The sequence below is a fragment of the Thamnophis elegans genome, chromosome 4 (genome assembly GCF_009769535.1).
Source record: "Thamnophis elegans isolate rThaEle1 chromosome 4, rThaEle1.pri, whole genome shotgun sequence".
NCBI lineage: Eukaryota > Metazoa > Chordata > Lepidosauria > Squamata > Colubridae > Thamnophis > Thamnophis elegans.
In genome coordinates, this window is record NC_045544.1 from 138,802,008 (window position 1) to 138,823,450 (window position 21,443).

Here is a 21,443-nt window from a genome sequence, read left to right on the forward strand (position 1 = left end):
TCTGTTGATGCAGCCTAGAACTGTGTTGGCTTTTTTGGCAGCTGCTGCACACGGCTGGCTCCTATTTCAGTGATTGTCCCCTAGGACTCCAAGATCCCTCTCACAGTTAAATAGCAGTTAAATGGTTGTCCACTAGGACTCCAAGATCCCTCTCATAGTTATTGAGCAAGGTACCACCTATACTGTACCTGTGCATTTCGTTTTCTTGCCTACATGTAGAACCTGACTTTTTTCACCGTTGAATTTCATTTTATTAGATAGTGCCCAATATTCAAGTTTGTCAAGATCCTTCTGTATCTTGAGTCTGTCTTCTGGAGTGTTGGCTATTCCTGCCAGCTTGGTGTCATCTGCCAATTTGATAAGTTCCCCATTTTCCCTCATCCAAATCATTGATGAAGATGTTGAAGAGTACTGGGCCAAAAACAGAGCCTTGGGGTCCCCCACTGCATCCTTCCCTCCATGTAGATGCAGTTCCATTGAGGGCTACACGCTGAGTGGGTTGGTCAGCCAGTTACAAATCCATCTGGTGGTGATGCTGTCCAACCCACATTCTTCCACTTTATCTAGTAGTAGGTTATGGTACCTTATCAAATGCCTTACTGAAGTCCAAGGAAACTATATCGATGGCATTCCTCTGGTCCACTAATTTGTCACTTTGCCAAAGAATGCAACAAGATTAGTCTGCCATGATCTGTTTTTGCCTTTATTTTGACTTTTTGGTTTTTTCTTTTTTTTTTTTTTTTTTTTTTTTTTTTTTTTCGTTCTCTTCCCTCAGGGCACCCCTGAATATTTATTTTACTGTGATTTTTTAAATTTTATTTCAGGCCTCTCAGTGTGCTGGATCTGTCTGCACAATCTATCATCTGAAATTGCCACCGTAGTTATATGGTAAGCATTTCGTCCACCATATCGCCACAAAACAGGGCACGGTTGCCATTTTGACTTTTTCGACCTTCCTGGGCAGACACCTGGCTGTAGCAAACCAAAGTGTCAATTTCTCTGCATTTTGTCTGCATTATGCTTTGCAGGGCTGTAATTCACATGCCGGTACAGTCGGTCTTGGACTTATGACGGTTATTTAGAGACCCCTGTGTGATTACTAGGGTGTGGAGAAAAGGAACAGGACCAGTCCTCACATTTACGACCATTTGCAGCATTTCCCCACGGACGCAGGATCAAATTCGGACGCTTGGCAACTGACTCATATTTATGACGGCTGCAGGGTCCCGTGAGTCCCAAAAAGATCGTAAAATGAGATGCAACTCATATCACTTAGCAACCAAAGTTCCCATTGCAATCATGGCCACAAGTCAAGGACTACAGGTAGTCCTCTTTAGACAACTGCCTCATTTACTGACTGTTCACATTTAACAACCATGAGAAAAAAAAATTCACAATCAATCCTCACCATTTATGACGTTTGCAGGTCTATAAATCAAAGGAAAGTGGAAGTCGGATCATAAACACAATTGCAATGTTTTGCTGAATGACCAGTTATGGTTGCTAAACTATCAGTGCCAGGAAGTCCTCACTTTACAACCACAATGCAGCCCAAAATTTGCCTTGCGAAGTAAGATAGTCTTTCAGTGAGTTTTGCCCCTTTTACGACCTGCTTTGCCCCAGCTGCTAAGCGAATCAGTGCAGTTGTTAAGTTAATAAAACGATTGCTAAGTGAATTCCAACTTCCCCACGGAGTTTGCTTGTCAGAAGGTTGCACAAAGGGATCTCTGACTTCGGGACCCTGAGACCGTCATAAGTATTAGTCAGTTGCCAAGCCACCTGAGTTTGAGCATGTGACCATGGAGGGAATGCTGCAATGGTTGTAAGTGGGGGGGGGGAAAAAACGGTCGTAAGTCACTTTTTTTCAGTGCCCTTGTGACGTCAAACGGTCACTAAGTGAACCGTTGTAAATCGAGGACCACCAGTAGGGTATTATTTTATTATTTTATATTAGAAAACTTACATTGCCGCCTACTTGCACCTGAAGGCGACCGAAGGCAGGAATATAAAAAAACAGGAATATAAAAAACATCACATCAAGAATAAAAATAGTAAAATCATTTTAAAAACAGTAAACTTATTAAAATGATAAATTCAATTCGACGACCCTCTAAAACAGGGCTGTCCAAACTTGGGAACTTTAAGACTTGTGGACTTCAACTCCAGCATTCCCCAGCCAACTTTAAGACTTGGGATTTCAACTCCCAGAATTCCCCAGCCAACTTTAAGACTTGTGGACTTCAACTCCCAGCATTCCCCAGCCAACTTTAAGACTTGTGGCTTCAACTCCCAGAATTCCCCAGCCAACTTTAAGACTTGTGGACTTCAACTCCCAGCATTCCCCAGCCAACTTTAAGTCTTGCGGACTTCAATTCCCAGAATTCCTCAGCCAACATTAAGACTTGTGGACTTCAACTCCCAGAATTCCCCAGTCAAATTTAAGACCAACTCCCAGAATTCCCCAGTCAAATTTAAGACTTGTGGATTTCAACTCCCAGAATTCCCCAGCCAATTTAAGACTTGAGGACTTCAACTCCCAGAATTCCCCAGCCAACTTTAAGACTTGTGGACTTCAACTCCCAGAATTCCCCAGCCAACTTTAAGACTTGTGGACTTCAACTCCCAGAATTCCCCAGCCAACTTTAAGACTTGTGGACTTCAACTCCCAGAATTCCCCAGCCAACTTTAAGACTTGTGGACTTCAACTCCAGCATTCCCCAGCCAACTTTAAGACTTGTGGACTTCAACTCCCAGAATTCCCCAGCCAACTTTAAGACTTGTGGACTTCCTCCCAGCATTCCCCAGCCAACTTTAAGACTTGTGGACTTCAACTCCCAGAATTCCCCAGCCAACTTTAAGACTTGTGGACTTCAACTCCCAGCATTCCCCAGCCAAGTTTAAGACTTGTGGACTTCAACTCCCAGAATTCCCCAGCCAACTTTAAGACTTGTGGACTTCAACTCCCAGCATTCCCCAGCCAACTTTAAGACTTGTGGACTTCAACTCCCAGCATTCCCCAGCCAACTTAAGACTTGTGGACTTCAACTCCCAGCATTCCCCAGCCAACTTTAAGACTTGTGGACTTCAACTCCCAGCATTCCCCAGGCAGCATAAGTCCATAATTTTAAAGTTCCAAGTTTGGACACCCTGCTCTAAAAGGATGCAAATGACCAGTTGTCTGCAAGGAATCTAAACCTTCCATTCCCCGCCATCCAGTCCAAGTTGAAGAAGCTCCTTGGATGGGAAGGGAAACGCCTTCAAAGAAGAACCAAATATATCAATAAATATATATCTATATATATATATATATATATATATATATATATATATATATATATATATATATATATATATATATATATCTATTATATATATATATATATATATATTATATATATTATATATATATATCAATAAATCCAGGTCTGTCTCCTCTCTTTGTCTGTTTTAGATTCCCTTTGGGATCGGGGCCTCCACCAGCGTCCGAGTCGGCAATGCCTTAGGGGCTGGGAAGGTGGAAGAAGCCGGAGGTCTTCTGTGGTCGCCATATTTTGCACAGGTATCTTTCTGGGGCCGACAGAAAGACGAGAATCCATGGGAAGCATAAACCAGCATTTCAGGACCAGAATAGAGCTGGAAGGGGCCTTGGAGGTCTTCTAGTCCAACCCCCTGCTCAGAAAAAGACCCATTCCAACAAATGCCTGTCCAGTCTCTTCTTAAAAACATCCAACTTCTGGTGGCAAGCTGTTCCACTGGTTAATTAATTGTCCACAGTTAGGGACACACCTGATCTAGATACTCCTTAAGTGTTTACATGTGGATTTTTATTGTGTGTATCATATGACCAGGGGGAATGGCTTGGCGGTCATGTGACTGGGGTGGGGGGGTGGCTTGGCGGTCATGTGACCGGGTGGGAGTGGCTGGGCGTCATGTGACCAGGTGGGTGTGTCTAGGCGGTCATGTGACTAGGCGGGTGTGGCTCAGCGGTCATGTGACGGGGGGTTGGCTCAGTGTCATGTGACCGGGCGGAGGGTGGCTCAGCAGTCATGTGATAGGCAGGGTAACTTGGCGGTCATGTGACTGGGTGGGAGTGGCTCGGCAGTCATGTGACTGGGTGGGGGTGGCCCAGCGGTGATGTGACCAGGTGGGGGTGGCCCAGCGGTCATGTGACCGGGTGGGGGTGGCTCGGAGGTCATGTGACGGGGGGAGTGGCCCAGTGGTCATGTGACCGGGTGGGAGTGGCTTGGCGATCATGTGACAGGGTGGGACTAGCTTGGTAGTCACGTGACCGGGTGGGGGGGTGGCTCAGGTCATGTAACCGGGTGGGCATGGCCAACTTGGAAAATGTTTTTTAAATTCACTTAACAATGCTCTTGCTTAACAACCAAAATTTTGGGCTCAATTGTGATCATAACTTTTCTTCCTTTCTTTCTTTTTCCTCCTTTTCTTTCTTTCTCTCTCTTTCTCTTTCTACCTTTCTCTCTTTCCCCCCCCCTCCAGTTGGATTCTTCCTCCTGATGTGTGTTGCGTTGACAGCCTCGAAGGACGTTTTGGCATACATTTTCACAAGTGAAAAGTAAGTGTGCAATCGGGTGTGAACCCCTCAGATCCTGAGGGCATCTTGAATAGACAGGTTGTCTTCGACCTACCATTACCTGTTTAATGACCATCTGAACTTACAATGGCAGGGAAAAAGCTGGTTATTTACAGGTGTAAATTCAGGGGGGGTTACCAAGGAACATCACCCCCCGGGGCTCATGTGACGGGGGGGCTGATGTTGTAACTTCAAACGGTTGCTATGTCACCCGTCGTAAGTCGAGGACTGAGTATTCCAATAGTCCTCGACTTACGACCACAATTGAGCCCAACATTTCCGTTGCTAAGCGAGACAGATAAGTCTGTTTCCCCCCCCCCCCATTTTACGACTTTTCTCGTCCCAGTTGTTAAGGGAATCACTGCAGTTGTTCAGTTAGACGCACGGCCGTAAAGTGAATCCGACTTCCTCGCGCTTGTTGGAAGGTCACCAAAGGGGATCCCATCATGTGACCCCCCCCCCCGGGACGCTGCAAACCGTCATAATATGAACCAGTTGCTAACGGTCTGAATTCTGATCAGGTGACCAGGGGGATGCTGCGACGGTCGTAGGCGGTGAAACACAGTTATATGTCCCTTCTGAAGGTGCCTTTGTAGCTTTGAATGGCCACTAAATGAACTGTTGTAAGTCGAGGACTACTGTAATAATAAATCTGCGTGTTTGTGAGTCCCAGGAATCAGGGGTGTCCAGTCTTGGCAACTTTTAGACCTGTGGACTTCAATTCCCAGAATTCTGGGAGGTTAGTTAGAGATGAACAGAATTTGAAGGGACCTTGTAGGTCATCTAGTCCAACCCCCAACCAAGCAGGAGACCCTAAACCAATTCTGTCAGATCAATTCTGTCCAGTCTCTTCTTGAAAGCTTCCAGTGAATGAAGCTCCCACAACTTCTCTTCTCTTCTTTAACAGACAGATTGACAGAGTGGAAGGGACCTTGTAGGTCATCTAGTCCACCCCCCTCCCAATCAGGAGACACTATACCATTTCTGACAGAGGGCAGTCCAGTCTCTTCTTGAAAGCTTCCAGCGATGAAGATCCCACAACTTCTCTTCTTTTCTCCTCTCCTCTCAACTCTTTAACAGTTAAACAGAGTTTGAAGGGACCTTGTAGGTCATCTAGTCCACCCCCTCCCAATCAGGAGACACTATACCATTTCTGACAGAGGACATTCCAGTCTCTCTTGAAAGCTTCCAGCAATGAAGATCCCACAACTTCTCTCTCTCTCTCTCAACTCTTTAACAGTTAAACAGAGTTGGAAGGGACCTTGTAGGTCATCTAGTCCAACCCCCCCTCAATCAGGAGACCCTGCACCAATTCTGTCAGATCAATTCTATCCAGTCTCTTCTTGAAAGCTTCCAGTGAATGAAGATCCCACAACTTTTGAAGGCAAACTATTCCACTGAATAACAGAGTTGGAAGGGACCTGTAGGTCATCTAGTCCAACCCTTCCCCCCAACCAATCAGGAGACCCTACACCAATTCTGACAGATGGCAGCCCAGTCTCTTCTTGAAAGCTTCCAGCGATGAAGTCCACAGCTCTTAAGAATTGGACACCCTGACTTAGAAGAGGTTTGGTGCTGATGATGAGGCCAATGTGGAGAAAAGACACGGACACGATCTTTCTCGGGATGGAGCGACCAAGATTGGGGTCTGGAAGCCCCTTTCATTGAGATAGGACAAAGGCGGGAGGAGCACTCAGCATGTGATGAAAGACAGCCTGTCAAACTACAATTTCTAATTCTACTGCTCAGGGAAGTTCTGTCTATATATGGACAAAACCTGGAGTTGTTGGGTAAGGCACATTTAGAGTGAACCTCAGGATGTTATGTTATGAACTATCAGGATGTTATGGAGCACTATCAGGATGTTATGTTATGTAGGAGTTTGTTTTCTCCTGTGTGGTCAGTGTGGCTCTGCATGCCCTGTTATCCACTGGGCCATGGGTGACTGCTACGCCTATACAAGGAATTCTATTACAACAGTTTTAATCTTATTTGTCCAAAACAGAGAAGTGGTTGACCTCGTGGGTTACGTGATGCCCGTCTACATAGCCTTCCACCTGTTTGAAGCTCTATGTGTGAGTCCTTTTCTTTCTCACTTCTTCCCACTGGGCTGGAGAGGGTTAAATAAATTTAAAAGCTGGAGTTAAGCCCTGGCAACCTCAAATGTTTTAGGGTTACGGTCAACTGTGGATGGTTTAGTTAAACCACCGATGACCAAACCATGCCTTAATGGGGTATGTGAAGGTAGTGTGTGGCGGGGTGGAATGGATGGACCTCAACTCCAAGAATTCTCCAGCCAGCATACTTTGTGGTTGGGTGACTTCAATTCCCAGGGTTCCCTAACCAGCCTGTCTTACATTAACCCCCAGAATTCCTCACTCAGTCTGCCTCACTCAAATCCCAGAAGCCTCAAGCCAGCATGCTTTAAGAGAGGTGGGCCTCAACTCCCAGAATTCCCCGACCAGCATGCTTTAAGATGGATGGACTTCAATTCCCAGAATTCCCCATACAAAATGCTTTAAGATGGGTGGACTTCCACTCCCAGAATCCCCCAGCCAGCATGCTTTAAGAGGGGAGGGCTTCCACTCCCAGAATCCCCCAGCCAGCCTGCTTTAAGAGGGGAGGGCCTCAACTCCCAGAATTCCCCGACCAGCATGCTTTAAGAGGGGTGGACTTCAATTCCCAGAATTCCCCATCCCAAATGCTTTAAGAGGGGTGGACTTCCACTCCTAGAATCCCCCAGCCAGCATGCTTTAAGAGGGGAGGGCTTCCACTCCCAGAATCCCCCAGCCAGCCTGCTTTAAGAGGGATGGGCTTCCACTCCCAGAATCCCCCAGTCAGAATGCTTTAAGAGGGTTGGGCTTCATTTCCCAGAATCCCCCAGTCAGAATGCTTTAAGAGGGGTGGACTTCCACTCCCAGAATCCCCAGTCAGAATGCTTTAAGAGGGTTGGGCTTCATTTCCCAGAATTCCCCAGTCAGAATGCTTTAAGGGGGAGGATTTCCACTCCCAGAATCCCCCAGTCAGAATGCTTTAAGACGGGTGGACTTCCACTCCCAGAATCCCCCAGTCAGAATGCTTTAAGAGAGTTGGGCTTCATTTCCCAGAATTCCCAGTCAGAATGCTTTAAGAGGGAGGACTTCCACTCCCAGAATTCCCCAGTCAGAATGCTTTAAGAGGGGAGGATTTCCACTCCCAGAATTCCCCACCAGCCTGCTTTAAAAGGGGAGGACTTCCACTCCCAGAATTCCCCAGCCAGCTGCTTTAAGAGGGAAGGACTTCCACTCCCAGAATTCCCCAGTCAGAATGCTTTAAGAGGGGGGACTTCCACTCCCAGAATTCCCCAGCCAGCCTTTAAGAGGGGAGGACTTCCACTCCCAGAATTCCCCAGTCAGAATGCTTTAAGAGGGGAGGATTTCCACTCCCAGAATTCCCCAGTCAGAATGCTTTAAGAGGGGAGGACTTCCACTCCCAGAATTCCCCAGTCAGAATGCTTTAAGAGGGGAGGACTTCCACTCCCAGAATTCCCCAGTCAGAATGCTTTAAGAGGGGGGACTTCCACTCCCAGAATTCCCCAGTCAGAATGCTTTAAGAGGGGAGATTTCCACTCCCAGAATTCCCCAGTCAGAATGCTTTAAGAGGGGAGGACTTCCACTCCCAGAATTCCCCAGTCAGAATGCTTTAAGAGGGGAGGATTTCCACTCCCAGAATTCCCCAGCCAGCTGCTTTAAAGGGAGGACTTCCACCCCAGAATTCCCCAGCCAGCTGCTTTAAGAGGGAAGGACTTCCACTCCCAGAATTCCCCAGTCAGAATGCTTTAAGAGGGGAGGATTTCCACTCCCAGAATTCACCGCAGCATCTTCAAGGGAGACTTCCCTCCAGAATTCCAGTCAGAATGCTTTAAGAGGGGAGGATTTCCACTCCCAGAATTCCCCAGTCATAATGCTTAAGAGGGGAGGACTTCCCACTCCAGAATTCCCCAGTCAGATGCTTTAAGAGGGGAGGACTTCCACCCCAGAATTCCCCAGTCAGAATGCTTTAGAGGGGAGGACTTCCACTCCAGAATTCCCCAGTCAGAATGCTTTAAGAGGGGAGGACTTCCACTCCCAGAATTCCCCAGTCAGAATGCTTTAGAGGGTGGACTTCCACTCCCAGAATTCCTCAGTCAGCACAGTGGGAACCCTGGGAGTTGAAGTCCACACACCTTCAATTTGCAGATGTTAACAAGCTCTCTTGTACCCATCCTTCTTTTCGTCCCTTGCAGGCGACGACCAGCGGGGTGCCTGCGTGGCACCGGAAGGCAGAAACTAGGCGCCATTTTCAACACGTTGGGCTACTACACCGTCGGCTTGCCCTGGGGGCCGTGCTCCTTTTCGTAGCCAAAATTGGCATGATAGGTACTGGCATTGAGCAGAGAGTGGCATGGCGGCTCTTGTCCAACTAGTCCTTGAGTTACAATGATAATTGAACCCCACAATTAGAGTTGTGAGTTGTGGGGATCATAAAACGGGTCTGATTTGATTTTTACAATCTTTTCTTCCCACAATGGTTGCTAAGCAAACTGTTGTTTGAATGTTTGTTTATTTTATTTATATGCTGCCCTTTTCCCCCGAAGGGGACTCAGGGCGGCTCACAACTCAACCAAGGGAGGGGGATACAAACCAAAATTAAAACGACACGCAACAATACATAATTTAAAAACACACAGCAGTAATACCATTCGAGCCGGGGGCAACAGCTCTTTAGCCCCAGGCCTGTCGGAACAGCCAGGTTTTAAGGGCTTTGCGGAAGGCCTGGAGGGTGGTGAGGGTTCGAATCTCCAAGGGGAACCGTTCCAGAGGGTCGGAGCAGCCACAGAGAAGGCTCTCCTCCGGGTAGTCGCCAGTCGACACTGGCTGGCGGATGGGATTCGGAGGAGGCCTAATCTGTGGGATCTAATCGGTCTAGTGGAGGTGATTGGCAGCAGGCGGTCTCTCAAGTACCCAGGTCCAATACCATGAAGGGCTTTATAAGTGACGACTAGCGCCTTGAAGCGTATCCGGAGACCAATAGGCAGCCAGTGCAGCTCACGGAGGATAGGTGTTACGTGGGTGAACCGAGGCGCACCCACAATCGCTCGCGCGGCTGCATTCTGGACGAGCTGCCGTCGCCGAATGCTCTTCAAGGGCTGCCCCATGTAGAGCGCGTTGCAGTAGTCCAAACTCTGCGAAAGGGAGGTTTTTGTCGTAAACTGGAAATAAATGCAGGTTTTGAACAAAAAAGTGGCAAATCGTAGTCGGGAGGTGACCGTGGGAATCTTCAAAGGTGGACCAGATGCCCAAACATGGACATGTGACCGGGGAGAGGGACACGACAACATCACAACTTCGAAACCAGGTTGCAAGTCATCCCAAAATTACTTTTTTCAAGAGACAAGCGGACTTTCTTGTTTTTTCTTTTGAAGATGTTTCGCTTCCATCCAAGAAGCTTCTTCAGCTCTGACTGAATAACAGGGAATGGAAGGGATTTCTACTCCTTGCAGACAGCTGGTCATTTGCATCCTTTGAGAGGGTCGTTGAGGCCACTTGGAGGTTTTTCTCTGTCCTTAGGGTCACCTGTGTTCTGACTGAGGCTTCCCGAGAGAATGAAGCAAACTCCTTGCCCCGACAAAAAACCCTTTTATTAATTGACTGTGAATTCTGCTCCTTCACCTCCAGCAAAGTCTTTCAAGGGAGGATTTACAGTCACAGACCTTCTCTGGCTTGGAGAGCTGCCAGGCCGATCTCTGCAAAACTTGGCAAGGAGTCTCGGAGAGTCATGAACCAATGAAGCGAACTAATTGCCTCCTGCAAACTCCACTCCCTTTTCGCTCCTCTTTTATTTCCTCTGGAGGGGCCATTCATCCTCCAACTGTGGCCTTTCTCCCAAGTGGAACTAATTGTCTCCTGCAAACTCCACTCCCCTTTCGCTCCTCTTTATTCCCTCTGGGAGGGCCATTCACCGTCCACCTGTGGCCTCACTCCCAAGTCGACCCGTCCTTTAGCTCTTTCCTTCGTCTGGCAGCTCTGCGCATGCGCACACTGGGAACAGGCTCCAGCTGTTCTTCTGCCTCACCTGATGTCTGACTCCGAAGACAGCTGATAACTGTCAGATGGCCCTGGCCCCTCTCTGCCTCCGACACAGAGCCCTCGTCGGAGCCTCCCCCAGACTCCAGGACTGGTCCATCTTCCTCCCCAACCCTCCTCACTGTCTGAATCTGCTCCCAGCTCCACTGGCCACTGATGGGCCACAACACGTGAGTGATGCAAATGGGTGGGAGCCTTCTTGGAAGTGTTGAAAAGACTGTTTGTAGAAGACCCCACAACCATTTGCACTATTCAGGTGACCCTGAGGACAGAGAAAAACCTCCAAGTGGCCTCAACGACCCTCTAAAAGTACGCAAATGACCAGCTGTCTGCAAGGAGTATAAATCCCTTCCATTTCCCAGAGCGGAATAAAGCTTCTTTGGATGAGAAGTGAAATCTCTTCAAAGAAAAAACAGGGTCTACTTGCCTCTTGAAAAAGCATCTTTGGGACTCCAAGTGGGCTCAACGACTCTCTAAAAGGATGCAAATGACCAGCTGCCTGCAAGGAGTGTAAATCCTTCCTTCCCCACCATCCAGTCAGAGTTGAAGAAGCTTCTTGGATGAGGAGGGAAATGTCTTCAAAAGAAAAAAAATCAGAGAGTCCAGTTGCCTCTTGAAAAAAGCACCTTTGGGACCACCACGACCTGGATGGGGGAGAACCTCCATAGACTTTCAGGATGCCAGTCCCTTTTTCATTTCCACTTAGCGTCTTTAAACGGTCACTAAGTGATCAGTCCTAAATCGAGGACTACCTGCGTGTAATTAATACAGTGGCACCTGGATACTCAACAGCTTTGAAACATCCTTGAATTTGGTACTCAACGCATTTTGATGCAAAAATGTTGCCCGGTACTCATCGTTTGTTTAGTACTCAAGACATAAGCTAGAACCTGTCAGTGACGGCTGCCTTGTGATTCCCTGCAGGTAGTCCTCGACCTCCGACTGAGTCCAGAATTTCTGTTGCTAAGTGAGGAATTTGTTAAGTGCACGTTGCCCCCTTTTACGACCTTCCTTCCCACCGTTGTTAAGTGAATCGCCGCAGTGATTAAATTAGTCACACGGTCGTTAAGTCAATCCGGTTCCCCTGCTTGTCACAAGGTCGCACAAAGTTGATCCCTTGAGGCCGGGATACTGCAACCGTCATAAATATGAGTCAGTGGCCAAGCCATCGGAGTTTTGATCACGCGACCATGGGGAGAGTTGAAACTGCCGTAAGGTGTGGAAAACTATCATCGGTCACTTTTTTCAGTGCTTTAGTCGTAACTTTAGTCCTTAAGTGAATGGCTGTAAGGGGAGGACTGCCTGTGTCCAAGATCACCATGGTCATTAAGTGAGGTTGTCTGGGAAAGTCGCAAATGGCATGAGTACGAGAATCATCTTTAAGTCACTTTTCTCAGTGCTGGTGCAACTTTTTTTTTAAATTAAAGTTTTAAAAAGTTTTACTTTTTAGGAGGGAATGTGGGAGAGAAGGAAGGGGGGAAGGAAGGAGGAAAGGAAGGGGGAAAGGAAGGAGAGAAGGAGGGAGGGAAAGGAGGAGGGAAGGAAGGAGGGAAGGAGAGAAGGAGGGAGGGGAAGGAGGGAGGGAAGGAAGGGGAGTAGGAGAGAAGAAACGAGGGAAGGAAGAGGGAGGGAGGGAAGAAGTAAGACCGTTGTAAGATAAGATGGATCTATGGGATGATAAAAAAGCAATCTTCAAGTATGTTGTCAACTGTAGGGAAAAATTGTTATAAATACATATTATTAATAACAGTCATGAGATCATATAATTGTGAATGTATATATGAAATTGATAAAAATAAAAACAAAAAAAAGTTTTACAAATATATACCTCCCCTCCCCCCCCAAACCCACGTCTCCCCCAACCTCCCCCTCCCCAACCTCCCTGAGCAAATACAGGGTATAAACTTTTAACAAACATATTCTAAAATCAACTAACTAACTTTAGCATCATCCCTCGCTTGAATTTTAACTCCCCTTTTGTAAAGCTGACTTTAAACTAACTGGTGCAACTTTGAATGGCCGCTAAGTCGCTGGTCATAACTTGAGGACTGTGTGATTTTTTTTCAGTTTCTCCTCTCTGTGCTGTTTCTAGGGTTCTGGTTGGGCATGTTGGTTTGCACCCTGATCCCCTGCATTTGTTCCATCACTTACGTCATCCGCATGAACTGGGACCAGGTGGCTGAAGAGGTAAGAGGGAACCACGCTCCAACCCCTAGGGAACGCTCCTCCTGCGTGACGATTCCTATCTCCCTTTTTGCTTCCCGTCCTGGCCATTCGCGCTCTTTCGCCCCGCTGGTCTTACAGGGAGTCCTCTATCGACAACTATGATCGAGCCCAGACTTATACTCACGCCGGTCATTAAACAAGTCACCATGTAACCACGCCCGGTTTTTGTTTTACAGGGGTTGTTAAGTGAACACCACAGTTGTAAGCTAAAGCCGTGGTCGTTAAGCAAACATCACAGTCGTTAAATGAATCCATTGTCTGCAATGTCCTTTTTTTTGCCGATATTCTCGTACTTTATGCCTATATAATATATGGCTCTGTGTGCGTTTGTGTGTGTGTTTCCAACATAACTCTGGAACGCCTCGATCAATTTCAACAAAACTTGGAACACGGATGACTTACTCTCTGGAGACAAATACTATGGGGGTAAGACACCGCTAACACCCCTCGGGGCGTGTGTTCTGTTAAGATACAGCCTGTTGTGCCTTGAAATGGCTTCTACTGTACTGCCTTAAAATGGCTTCTACTGTACAGCACAATGGAATTGCCATGGTAACGGCTTCACAGTCCTCCACAAGGGGGCTCCCTCGGGTCAGGGGAAAAAAAACAACCCAACATTAGAAATTGCGGCAACGTTCATGGAAGGAGGGTTGGGATAAATAAATATCCTGGCAGCGTTGGGTTATCAACTAGTAAATAAATAAAACCTCTAATCTTATCCTCTGTACGGTAAATAGGAAAGGACCAGCTCATGGTGCCTCTGTTAGCGAACAAGGGCTGCTGGGGGGGTGGGGAGAGTAGAGACCAATGTTCCCTCTAATTTTTTTTCAGTGTGAGCGGAAAAGTAGAGTGTGTGAGCGGCACAGTTTCATGCCTGAGCACCTAAGAGAGCAACAGTTTGAACTGCTGTCACGTCTGCTGGACATTTGCGCAACCTTCCAAGCGTCAAGCGCCAATTGCGAGCGAGGTTTCAGCCCGATGAATGCCAGACATGAAAAGTGCCACTCAAACACTATACTTTTCCCCTCACCCTGAAAAAAAAAAGGCCCTCTGCTCAGCTTTTAGATTGTTAGACTGGCTAGAGAGAGACATGGCACCAACAGGGTCCTGGGTCCTGGCATTTTGCAGGCAACCTGTCCTCTCACATTCCTTTGGAATGCAACCCATCACGTGTGAATTAGATTTTGCCAATTATCCTATTAAAAGATAACACTATTATTCTAAAATACGACTAACTCAATATTAAAAACCGTAAATATGTGATGCTGATAAATAATAGCAGTAATTGTTATTTAGTATGAGTAAAATCAGTATTGATATATCAATATAATATCTATCAAAATTGACAATAAACACTAAAATAACAATACAAATTATAATGTGAAATATAAATGTAATAAATATAATATATAAATGCAACATAAATGTAATAAAATAATTTATCATGAAACTCTCCCCCTTTAAAGTAGTAAGATCAATTAAATAGTCTAGCAAGTTTGGACAATATGCTATATGTTATGTTACTTAAGAATATATATACCTCAGAATCAGATACAACATCCACATCATTTCCAACTGAGTCAATAAAATCATATGCCATGCCAAAACTATTTTAAATAAAGATATGAAATTAATCAAGTATTGCATTTATTTTTCAAAATGAATGTACATTTTTTTTATTATTTAAGTTTTGTACCCTATCTTTTCTAACGTTAACTTTAAAAAGATGTTACATCAGACTACAATACAAGTAATTAAATGAAGACTAAAATAAGTGTTTTGGCATATTGAGCTTTTTATATTTCTTTCTTATATTGCTTCCTTAGTTGAGAACTTGCTCCTCAGCTTACTTACGCATTAACTGTTTGTTGCTTTTATGGTTTATTCATTCACTGCTCCATCTTCAGTTTTTTTCACAGGGGGCAGGGCTTCCTTCCTCCCTCCCTCCCTCCCTCCCTCCCTTCCTTCCTTCCTTCCTTCCCTCCCTCCACTCCTTTGGCCACCAATTTTGATCCAATTCTCTCTCTCTCTCTCTCTCTCTCTCACACACACACACACACACACGTTCTTTGGGGGGGTTTGAATTACTCCGCCTCACTGCGCAAAGTCGGCTCAGCATGTGTTCGGCCCCCACTTACGCCGAATCAAATCCGCGGCCGGCGGGACCAGGGGGTTGCATTTCAAAGCCCCCAGTCCTCTTGCTTCTTCTCCTTCACCAGCAAAGCTCCCGCTGGCTTCCCCGCCCGTGGCAGTGGTGCCTCTCCCTCCACGCGGAGCACCTGAGCTGGCTCCCGCGTTATCCCTCCCCCTTCCTCCTCTGCCGTGCTTTTGAGGCCGCGGGAGCTAGTAGGAAAGCGGCGGAGGTGGAGGCGGCAGCTGGGCTCTGGGTTATCCCTGCCTCCACCTCCGCCGCTTTCCGACTAGCTCCCGCGGCCTCAAAAGCACGGCAGAGGAGGAAGGGGGAGGGATAACGCGGGAGCCAGCTCAGGTGCTCCGCGTGGAGGGAGAGGCACCACTGCCCCTGCCATGGAAGGGGCGCCAGCGGGAGCTTTGCTGGTGAAGGAGAAGAAGCAAGAGGACTGGCGGCTCATCAAAACAAGTCTGGGGAGGTCCTTTGCGGGCGGCCAGTTCTAGCCGCCTGCAAAGGACTTCCCCATGTTTGCTTTGGTAGAAACCTCTGCGCGGGGATTTCTTTCCATGTGCGCGGCCGCGCAGGCGCGCACCTTAGAGGGAACAGTGGTAGAGACAGCCGATGCATGGCCCGTTTTCGGCCTGGACACCCTCCTGCAGCACCCTGCTGGCAAAATAGGCTAGGAGGGCACCCCGTGGCATCTCGCAGCCCATTTTGGTTGCCAGGATGTTGCAGGAGGCTGTCCATCCCGTCTCCTCGCTCTACTACCCCTCCTGGCCGAACCGCGGAGGACAATTACGATGCTAATCCAGCCCTCCGAGAAATCCAGTTTGACACCCCAGCCTCCGACAGTCACTGTGTGTGAGTTGAGTGGCTATATTTAAAAAAAAATACAATCCAATAGGAGAGTTGGAAGGGACCTTGGAGGTCTTCTAGTCCAACCCCCTGCCTAGGCAGGAAACCCTATACCGTTCCAGACAAATGGCTATCCAACCTCTTCTTAAAGACTTCCAGTGTTGGGGCATTCACAACTTCTGGAGGCAACTTCTGTTCCACTGGTGAATTGTTCTCACTGTCAGGAAATTTATCCTCAGTTCTAAGTTGCTTCTCTCCTTGATTAGTTTCCACCCATTGCTTCTTGTTCTGCCCTCAGGTGCCTTGGAGAATAGTTTGACTCCCTCTTCTTTGGGGCAACCCCTGAGATATTGGAAGACTGCTATCATGTCTCCCCTGGTCCTTCTTTCTATTAAACTAGAAATACCCAGTTCCTGCAACCATTCCTCATGTTTTAGTCTCCAGTCCCCTCATCCTCTTTGCTGCTCTTCTCTGCACTCTTTCCAGAGTCTCCACATCTTTTCTACATCGTGGCAACCAAAACTGGATGCCGTATTCCAAGTGTGGCCTTACCAAGGCCTTGTAAAGTGGTATTAACCCTTCATGTGATCTTGATTCTCTCCCTCTGTTTATGCAACCTAGAACTGTGTTGGCTTAAATACATTTAATAACATCTCTGCTGTCCGGCTCTTCTCTTTTAAGGCCCAGCGCCGTGTCAAAATCTCTCAGAAGCCAGTGGAGGATTTGAACTCGGCTTCCATCCCCGACAAGGCCATTTCCTCTTCCAATACAGAATGCAAAGTAGGGTTTGGAGGTGAGCCAAGGAGCCAAGACTTTGTAGCCGTGCCAGGCCTGGCCTTGCCGATACAGGCAGTCCTCGACTTACGACCATTTGTTCAGTGTCAGGATTAAGGAGTAAGAATCGAGTTTGTGCTTTATAGCAACCAGCAGGGCCTTAATCGAATCAGGTCCTGAAAAAAAAAAGTTATTCATTTTAAGATATAGGGAATTGTGGACTCTATTCTGGTCGTTAAGTCGAGGACTGCCTGGAGCTGTGTTCGAGTCCCGCTTGTCCTTTTCTGTTCCAGGACACACGGATGCCCAGAACGGCGTTGTGCTTCTGAGCTTCACCGTCATAGATGGACCAACCTTGCAGGACAAGGCGGCATCCAGCGTCCACAAGACGGGCCGGGTTCTGACGACCAAAGAACTGATTGTGAGGCGGGGACTGGCGGTGGCCGGCGCCGTGGGAATTCTAGCCGTGGGAATTTTGATACGGATATTCACAGTCTACAATTAACGGCTGGGGAGAGACTAGAACAGCTCCCCTTGAACCCAAGGCAAAGAAACGAGAGCGGGGTGGCAGCAACCTGTTTCATCCAGCAGAGGGCACTAGTGTGTTATACTCAGAAATTCCACCAGGGGGACGAAGTTCAGAAATTACAGACGTTACCCTCAAAAGTTCCACCAGGGGGCAAAGTTCAAAAGTTACAGACGTTACACTCAGAAATTCCACCAGGGGGCGAAGCTCAGAGGTTACACACGCTATACTCCGAATTTCCACCAGGGTGCGTCCATCTCAAGACAAACATCCTGGGACGCTGGCCATTTCGCTTCGCCCAAGTTGGCCGAATCTGGCGTCTCAACATGCAAAAGACTGATTTTGGGGAGTTCAGAAAGTTTATTTTCCATCATAGATAACCGAACGTATTTTGTGTAACCTTTCCAGATAAACATCTTTTAGTAGTAAATTTTTTTAAACATGGTTTTAAATGTAGGCCTTTCAAAGAAACAAGAAAAGCAGGTTAGAAAAGGTTAGCAAACAAGGAAATATGGACCCCAGGGAGGTCAAAAAAGTCAAAATGACACTCCAACCATGATTCATACCACGTTTCCCTGAAAATAAGACCTCCCCAAATAATAAGCCCAATTGGGCATCTGAGCGCATGGGCTAAAATAAGCCCTCCCTGAAAATATTACAGCGCAGCTTGCCGCCTCCTGCACCTCAAAAATAATAAGGCCAAGTGCTTATTTTTTTTGGGAGGGGGGTGTCAAGACAAAATAACACCCTGTCACAAGGTAAATAGATGTTTCATTCTTGTTTACGTGGGATTGCAAAGAAGTTCCAATGACATGGTTGGAAGGGTGCCATTTTGACTTTTTTGACCGCTCTGCAGGTTCCAGGGGTCATCTATTTTTTTTGGGGGGGGGGGGGTTGCCCTTTAATTTAAAGAGATTAACCCAAGCAGCAGACGGGCTAATTCATTTAGGATTTATTTGGCTTGTGCAACGTGGTTTGTTTTTTTTTAGCTGTGGTTTGGTCCAATGAAGCTCTGAGGATCTTAGCTAGGAACTCAAGCATGCTATTTATACACGGGGCACAATCTAACCAGGATTAGAAACCACCTTTCGGGTTTCTCTCCCAAGCTCCCAGCATTGGGAAGATTCTCTCTCCTTGTCCGTCCACTGTAGTTCATTCGTTGGTTTTAACCGTACAGCCACTTACTATTTAAGAAGAAAAATTTACAAACTGGTGAGAAACGTACTGGAAATAAAATGGAGGTTGGTTGGAAAGGATTCAGAACCACAGCATGTAGTTCTGGGACAGCTGACAAATTGGTTTGATGAGTACCCGGATTGTTATAAGGTTCTGAGATGCTCCAGGGGGGTTGTGCAATATAGTGAGCCTTGTGTCTTTTGCTATTCTGATGGTGGCGAGTTAATCCTATTATTTCCTAGAAGTCATGTCCTGTTCTTAGAATTTGGGGAGCCCCCCCCCCTGTAAATTTTAATCCCATCAGCTGGAGCTGAAGGTGTTTGTGAATAGGCTGGCCTGGATTTCTTAATGGGCACAAAATATCCATCTCTAAAGACTTCGGGCACCTACTGGAAGGCGTTGAGTGTTGCTTTCTGCCTCTAAGAACACGTTTCTCTATTTCTCCTTTGGGGAAAAATATACTATTCAGCCTCTTTTAATATTTCCCCCAAACATTTCAATCTTTAGAAAAGTGTGTGGTTACTTCTTACACTACTAATCCTAGTTTTGTTTGAGGTCTGCTCATTTCAAACCTAGGGTGGTTGAACCAATGGCCGAGGAGTGCCTAGGGCATGCTCAGGACAATGGGATGCGGAACTGATCTTGGGACATAGGAAGAAGCATATTTGCAATTGAGGCAACTGTCAAGAGAAGAGGTTGCTAAGCAGCAATAAGGATGTGGGAAATCTTAGAAGATACCTTCCTGTTGTGGCCCAGCAGGAGCCATTGGAGCTGCCGACAGACTCCGATAGCGAGGGACCCTACGAGTCGGCTCTGGATGATGTGGAGGACCCTGGGCAGGGTTCAGACTCCGGGCAGGGACCAGAGAGGCTGGTTGGCCACCAAGAGGCGCCTGAGGTGTGGAGCAGCGGTGAAAGCCAAAGGGAGTTTGTCCCTGACGTCAGGCCCTGGAGCAGTGGGGAGGAGCTAAGGGAGTTGGTCCCGGATGCCAGGCAGAGATGGGCTGATAAGCGCCAGCAGCAATTAAGAGACATAGAAGATAATTGGGCCCAGGTGGTTGTGATTAGGCTCCTCCCAAGAGAGTATATAAGAAGAGACTTTGGGAGGAGGCTGTTTGCAGGACACAACCATTATACTAAAGCTGGAGAAGCTCTTGTGTGTATTTCTTATCTGTGGAAGTCTGGGTTGCTGCCAAAGTCTTAATTACTGTGAATAAATTGGCTAACAGTAATCTTGTGTCAGCGTGACTCACCGTACGGAGGGGGGGGGGGGGGTCAGAACGCCTTCCCTAGATTCTTGAGCTGTAAATACGAGTTGGAAGGTGAGATTTACTTTCAATAACTGCGGAGCTCCTGTACAATGGAATTTATTCCAGCTGGGGATGGCGGGAATTGTAGTACAGCCTCCAATAGCATACAGGCCTAACACATTACGCTCAAACCTCTGGACGTATCCTTGGGTAGCATTTCTCAAGCTTGGCAGCTGGATGATGGGTGGACTTCCACTCCCAGAATCCCCCAGCCAAAATACTTTCAGAGGGATGGACTTCCACTCCCAGAATCCCCCAGCCAGAATGCTTTAAGAGGGGTGGACTTCCACTCCCAGAATCCCCCAGCCAGCCTGCTTTAAGAATGGTGGGCTTCCACTCCCTGAATTCTCCAGCCAGCATGCTTTAAGATGGGTGAACTTCCACTCCCAGAATCTCCCAGCCATCATGCTTTAAGATGGGTGAACTTCCACTCCCAGAATCCCCCAGCCAGCCTGCTTTAAGAGGGATGGACTTCCACTCCCAGAATCCTCCAGCCAGCATGCTTTAAGATGGGTGAACTTCCACTCCCAGAATCCCCCAGCCAGCGTGCTTTAAGATAGTGGAGAATTCTGGGTGTTGAAGTCCACCCAACGTCCAGCTGTCAAGCCTGAAAAACACTCTGCCTAGATCAAAAATATCTCCGTGGAGGACTAACCAGGACAAAATCAGCTGCCCTCAGAGCAAAACAATTTTGGGTTCAAATGCACCCCCCCCCCCATTTTGTTCCCTGCCATAAAACGGCTGTAAAATGCAAAAAGTTTTAATTGTTTCCTTTCAAAGCAAAAACGGGGGGAAAATATAAGCAGAAGCTGCTATTTCCCCCAAAAGCAACGAAAACTTCCATTTTTTTTCCACACCTGACACAGAACAAGCTTGCTTTAAAAAAAAAAAAAAGACTCTGTAAGAAAAATATCTTGAAAATTTAACCATGGGGGCCTTTTTCCCCCCCAAGCCCTCTACTGAAATCATTTTTCTGCTTTCCGGTCTTTGGTGCGAATTGTCTTTCCCGGAGAGAAGAAATATAAGAATATAGAAGATATTTTCTCACCCCGAGAAATCAACCTTTGCCGCTCACCCTACTTGAGTTTAATGATTAGGGAGAAATTGCGTTAACTCTTGTAAGTAGGGGTTAGGAAAAAACACCCCACCCGACAAACAAACACACACACACACACACACACACACAGACGCACGGAACAGGTTTTTTTTTTTAACACCACGTTGTGCGATGGCCTCTGCGGAATTGCGCTCTCAGAAAAGCACCACCTGTAAAAAGGAAAAAAATAATAATGTTAAACTTCTGCATTGAAGAAAAAGAAAAGGACAAGAGATCCAGGTATTTCTTGACCAATGATTATGGCAATTGGGACCTTCCAACCATTCATTTACTGAACCTTCAAAGTAACAAAGGCTCTGAAAAAAAATGACTTATGACTGTTTTTCACATTTATGACCATTGCAGCAGTCCCCTTGGTCACATGACCAAACTTCAAATGCTTGGCAACTGGTATATCCTATCATTTACCTACCTACCTACCTACATCTATCTATCTATCATCTATCTATCCATCCATCCATCCCTCCCTCCCTCCCTCCCTCCCTCCATCTGTATCAATCATCTACCTGTATCTATCATCCATCCACCCATCCACCCATCCACCCACCCACCCCTATCTATCTATCTATCTATCTATCTATCTATCTATCTATCTATCTATCTATCTATCTATCTATCTATCTATCTATAT

At 46.9% G+C, this 21,443-nt stretch overlaps 2 protein-coding genes across 3 annotated transcripts in view; one reads left to right on the forward strand and one right to left on the reverse strand.

The window, feature by feature from the left end:
* LOC116507803 (multidrug and toxin extrusion protein 1-like) overlaps positions 1 to 17,802 on the forward strand; it is a 38,114-nt gene extending 20,312 nt beyond the window's left edge. Inside the window, 11 exon segments of the mRNA XM_032216135.1 lie at positions 834 to 888; positions 3,452 to 3,518; positions 3,521 to 3,559; positions 4,501 to 4,576; positions 6,600 to 6,669; positions 8,859 to 8,874; positions 8,876 to 8,947; positions 8,950 to 8,991; positions 12,791 to 12,885; positions 16,592 to 16,703; positions 16,978 to 17,802. Coding sequence (XP_032072026.1) covers positions 834 to 888; positions 3,452 to 3,518; positions 3,521 to 3,559; positions 4,501 to 4,576; positions 6,600 to 6,669; positions 8,859 to 8,874; positions 8,876 to 8,947; positions 8,950 to 8,991; positions 12,791 to 12,885; positions 16,592 to 16,703; positions 16,978 to 17,189 — 856 coding nt within the window. The 3' untranslated portion in view covers positions 17,190 to 17,802.
* Positions 17,803 to 20,473: 2,671 nt separating this feature from the next.
* The window catches only part of ALDH3A2 (aldehyde dehydrogenase 3 family member A2), a 36,757-nt gene continuing 35,787 nt past the window's right edge, over positions 20,474 to 21,443 (reverse strand). For both annotated transcript variants that reach the window (XM_032216273.1, XM_032216272.1), the window contains exon 11: positions 20,474 to 20,961. In XM_032216273.1, the coding sequence (XP_032072164.1) occupies positions 20,947 to 20,961 (15 nt within the window). In that variant the 3' untranslated portion in view covers positions 20,474 to 20,946. The remainder of the gene's footprint in view (positions 20,962 to 21,443) is intronic.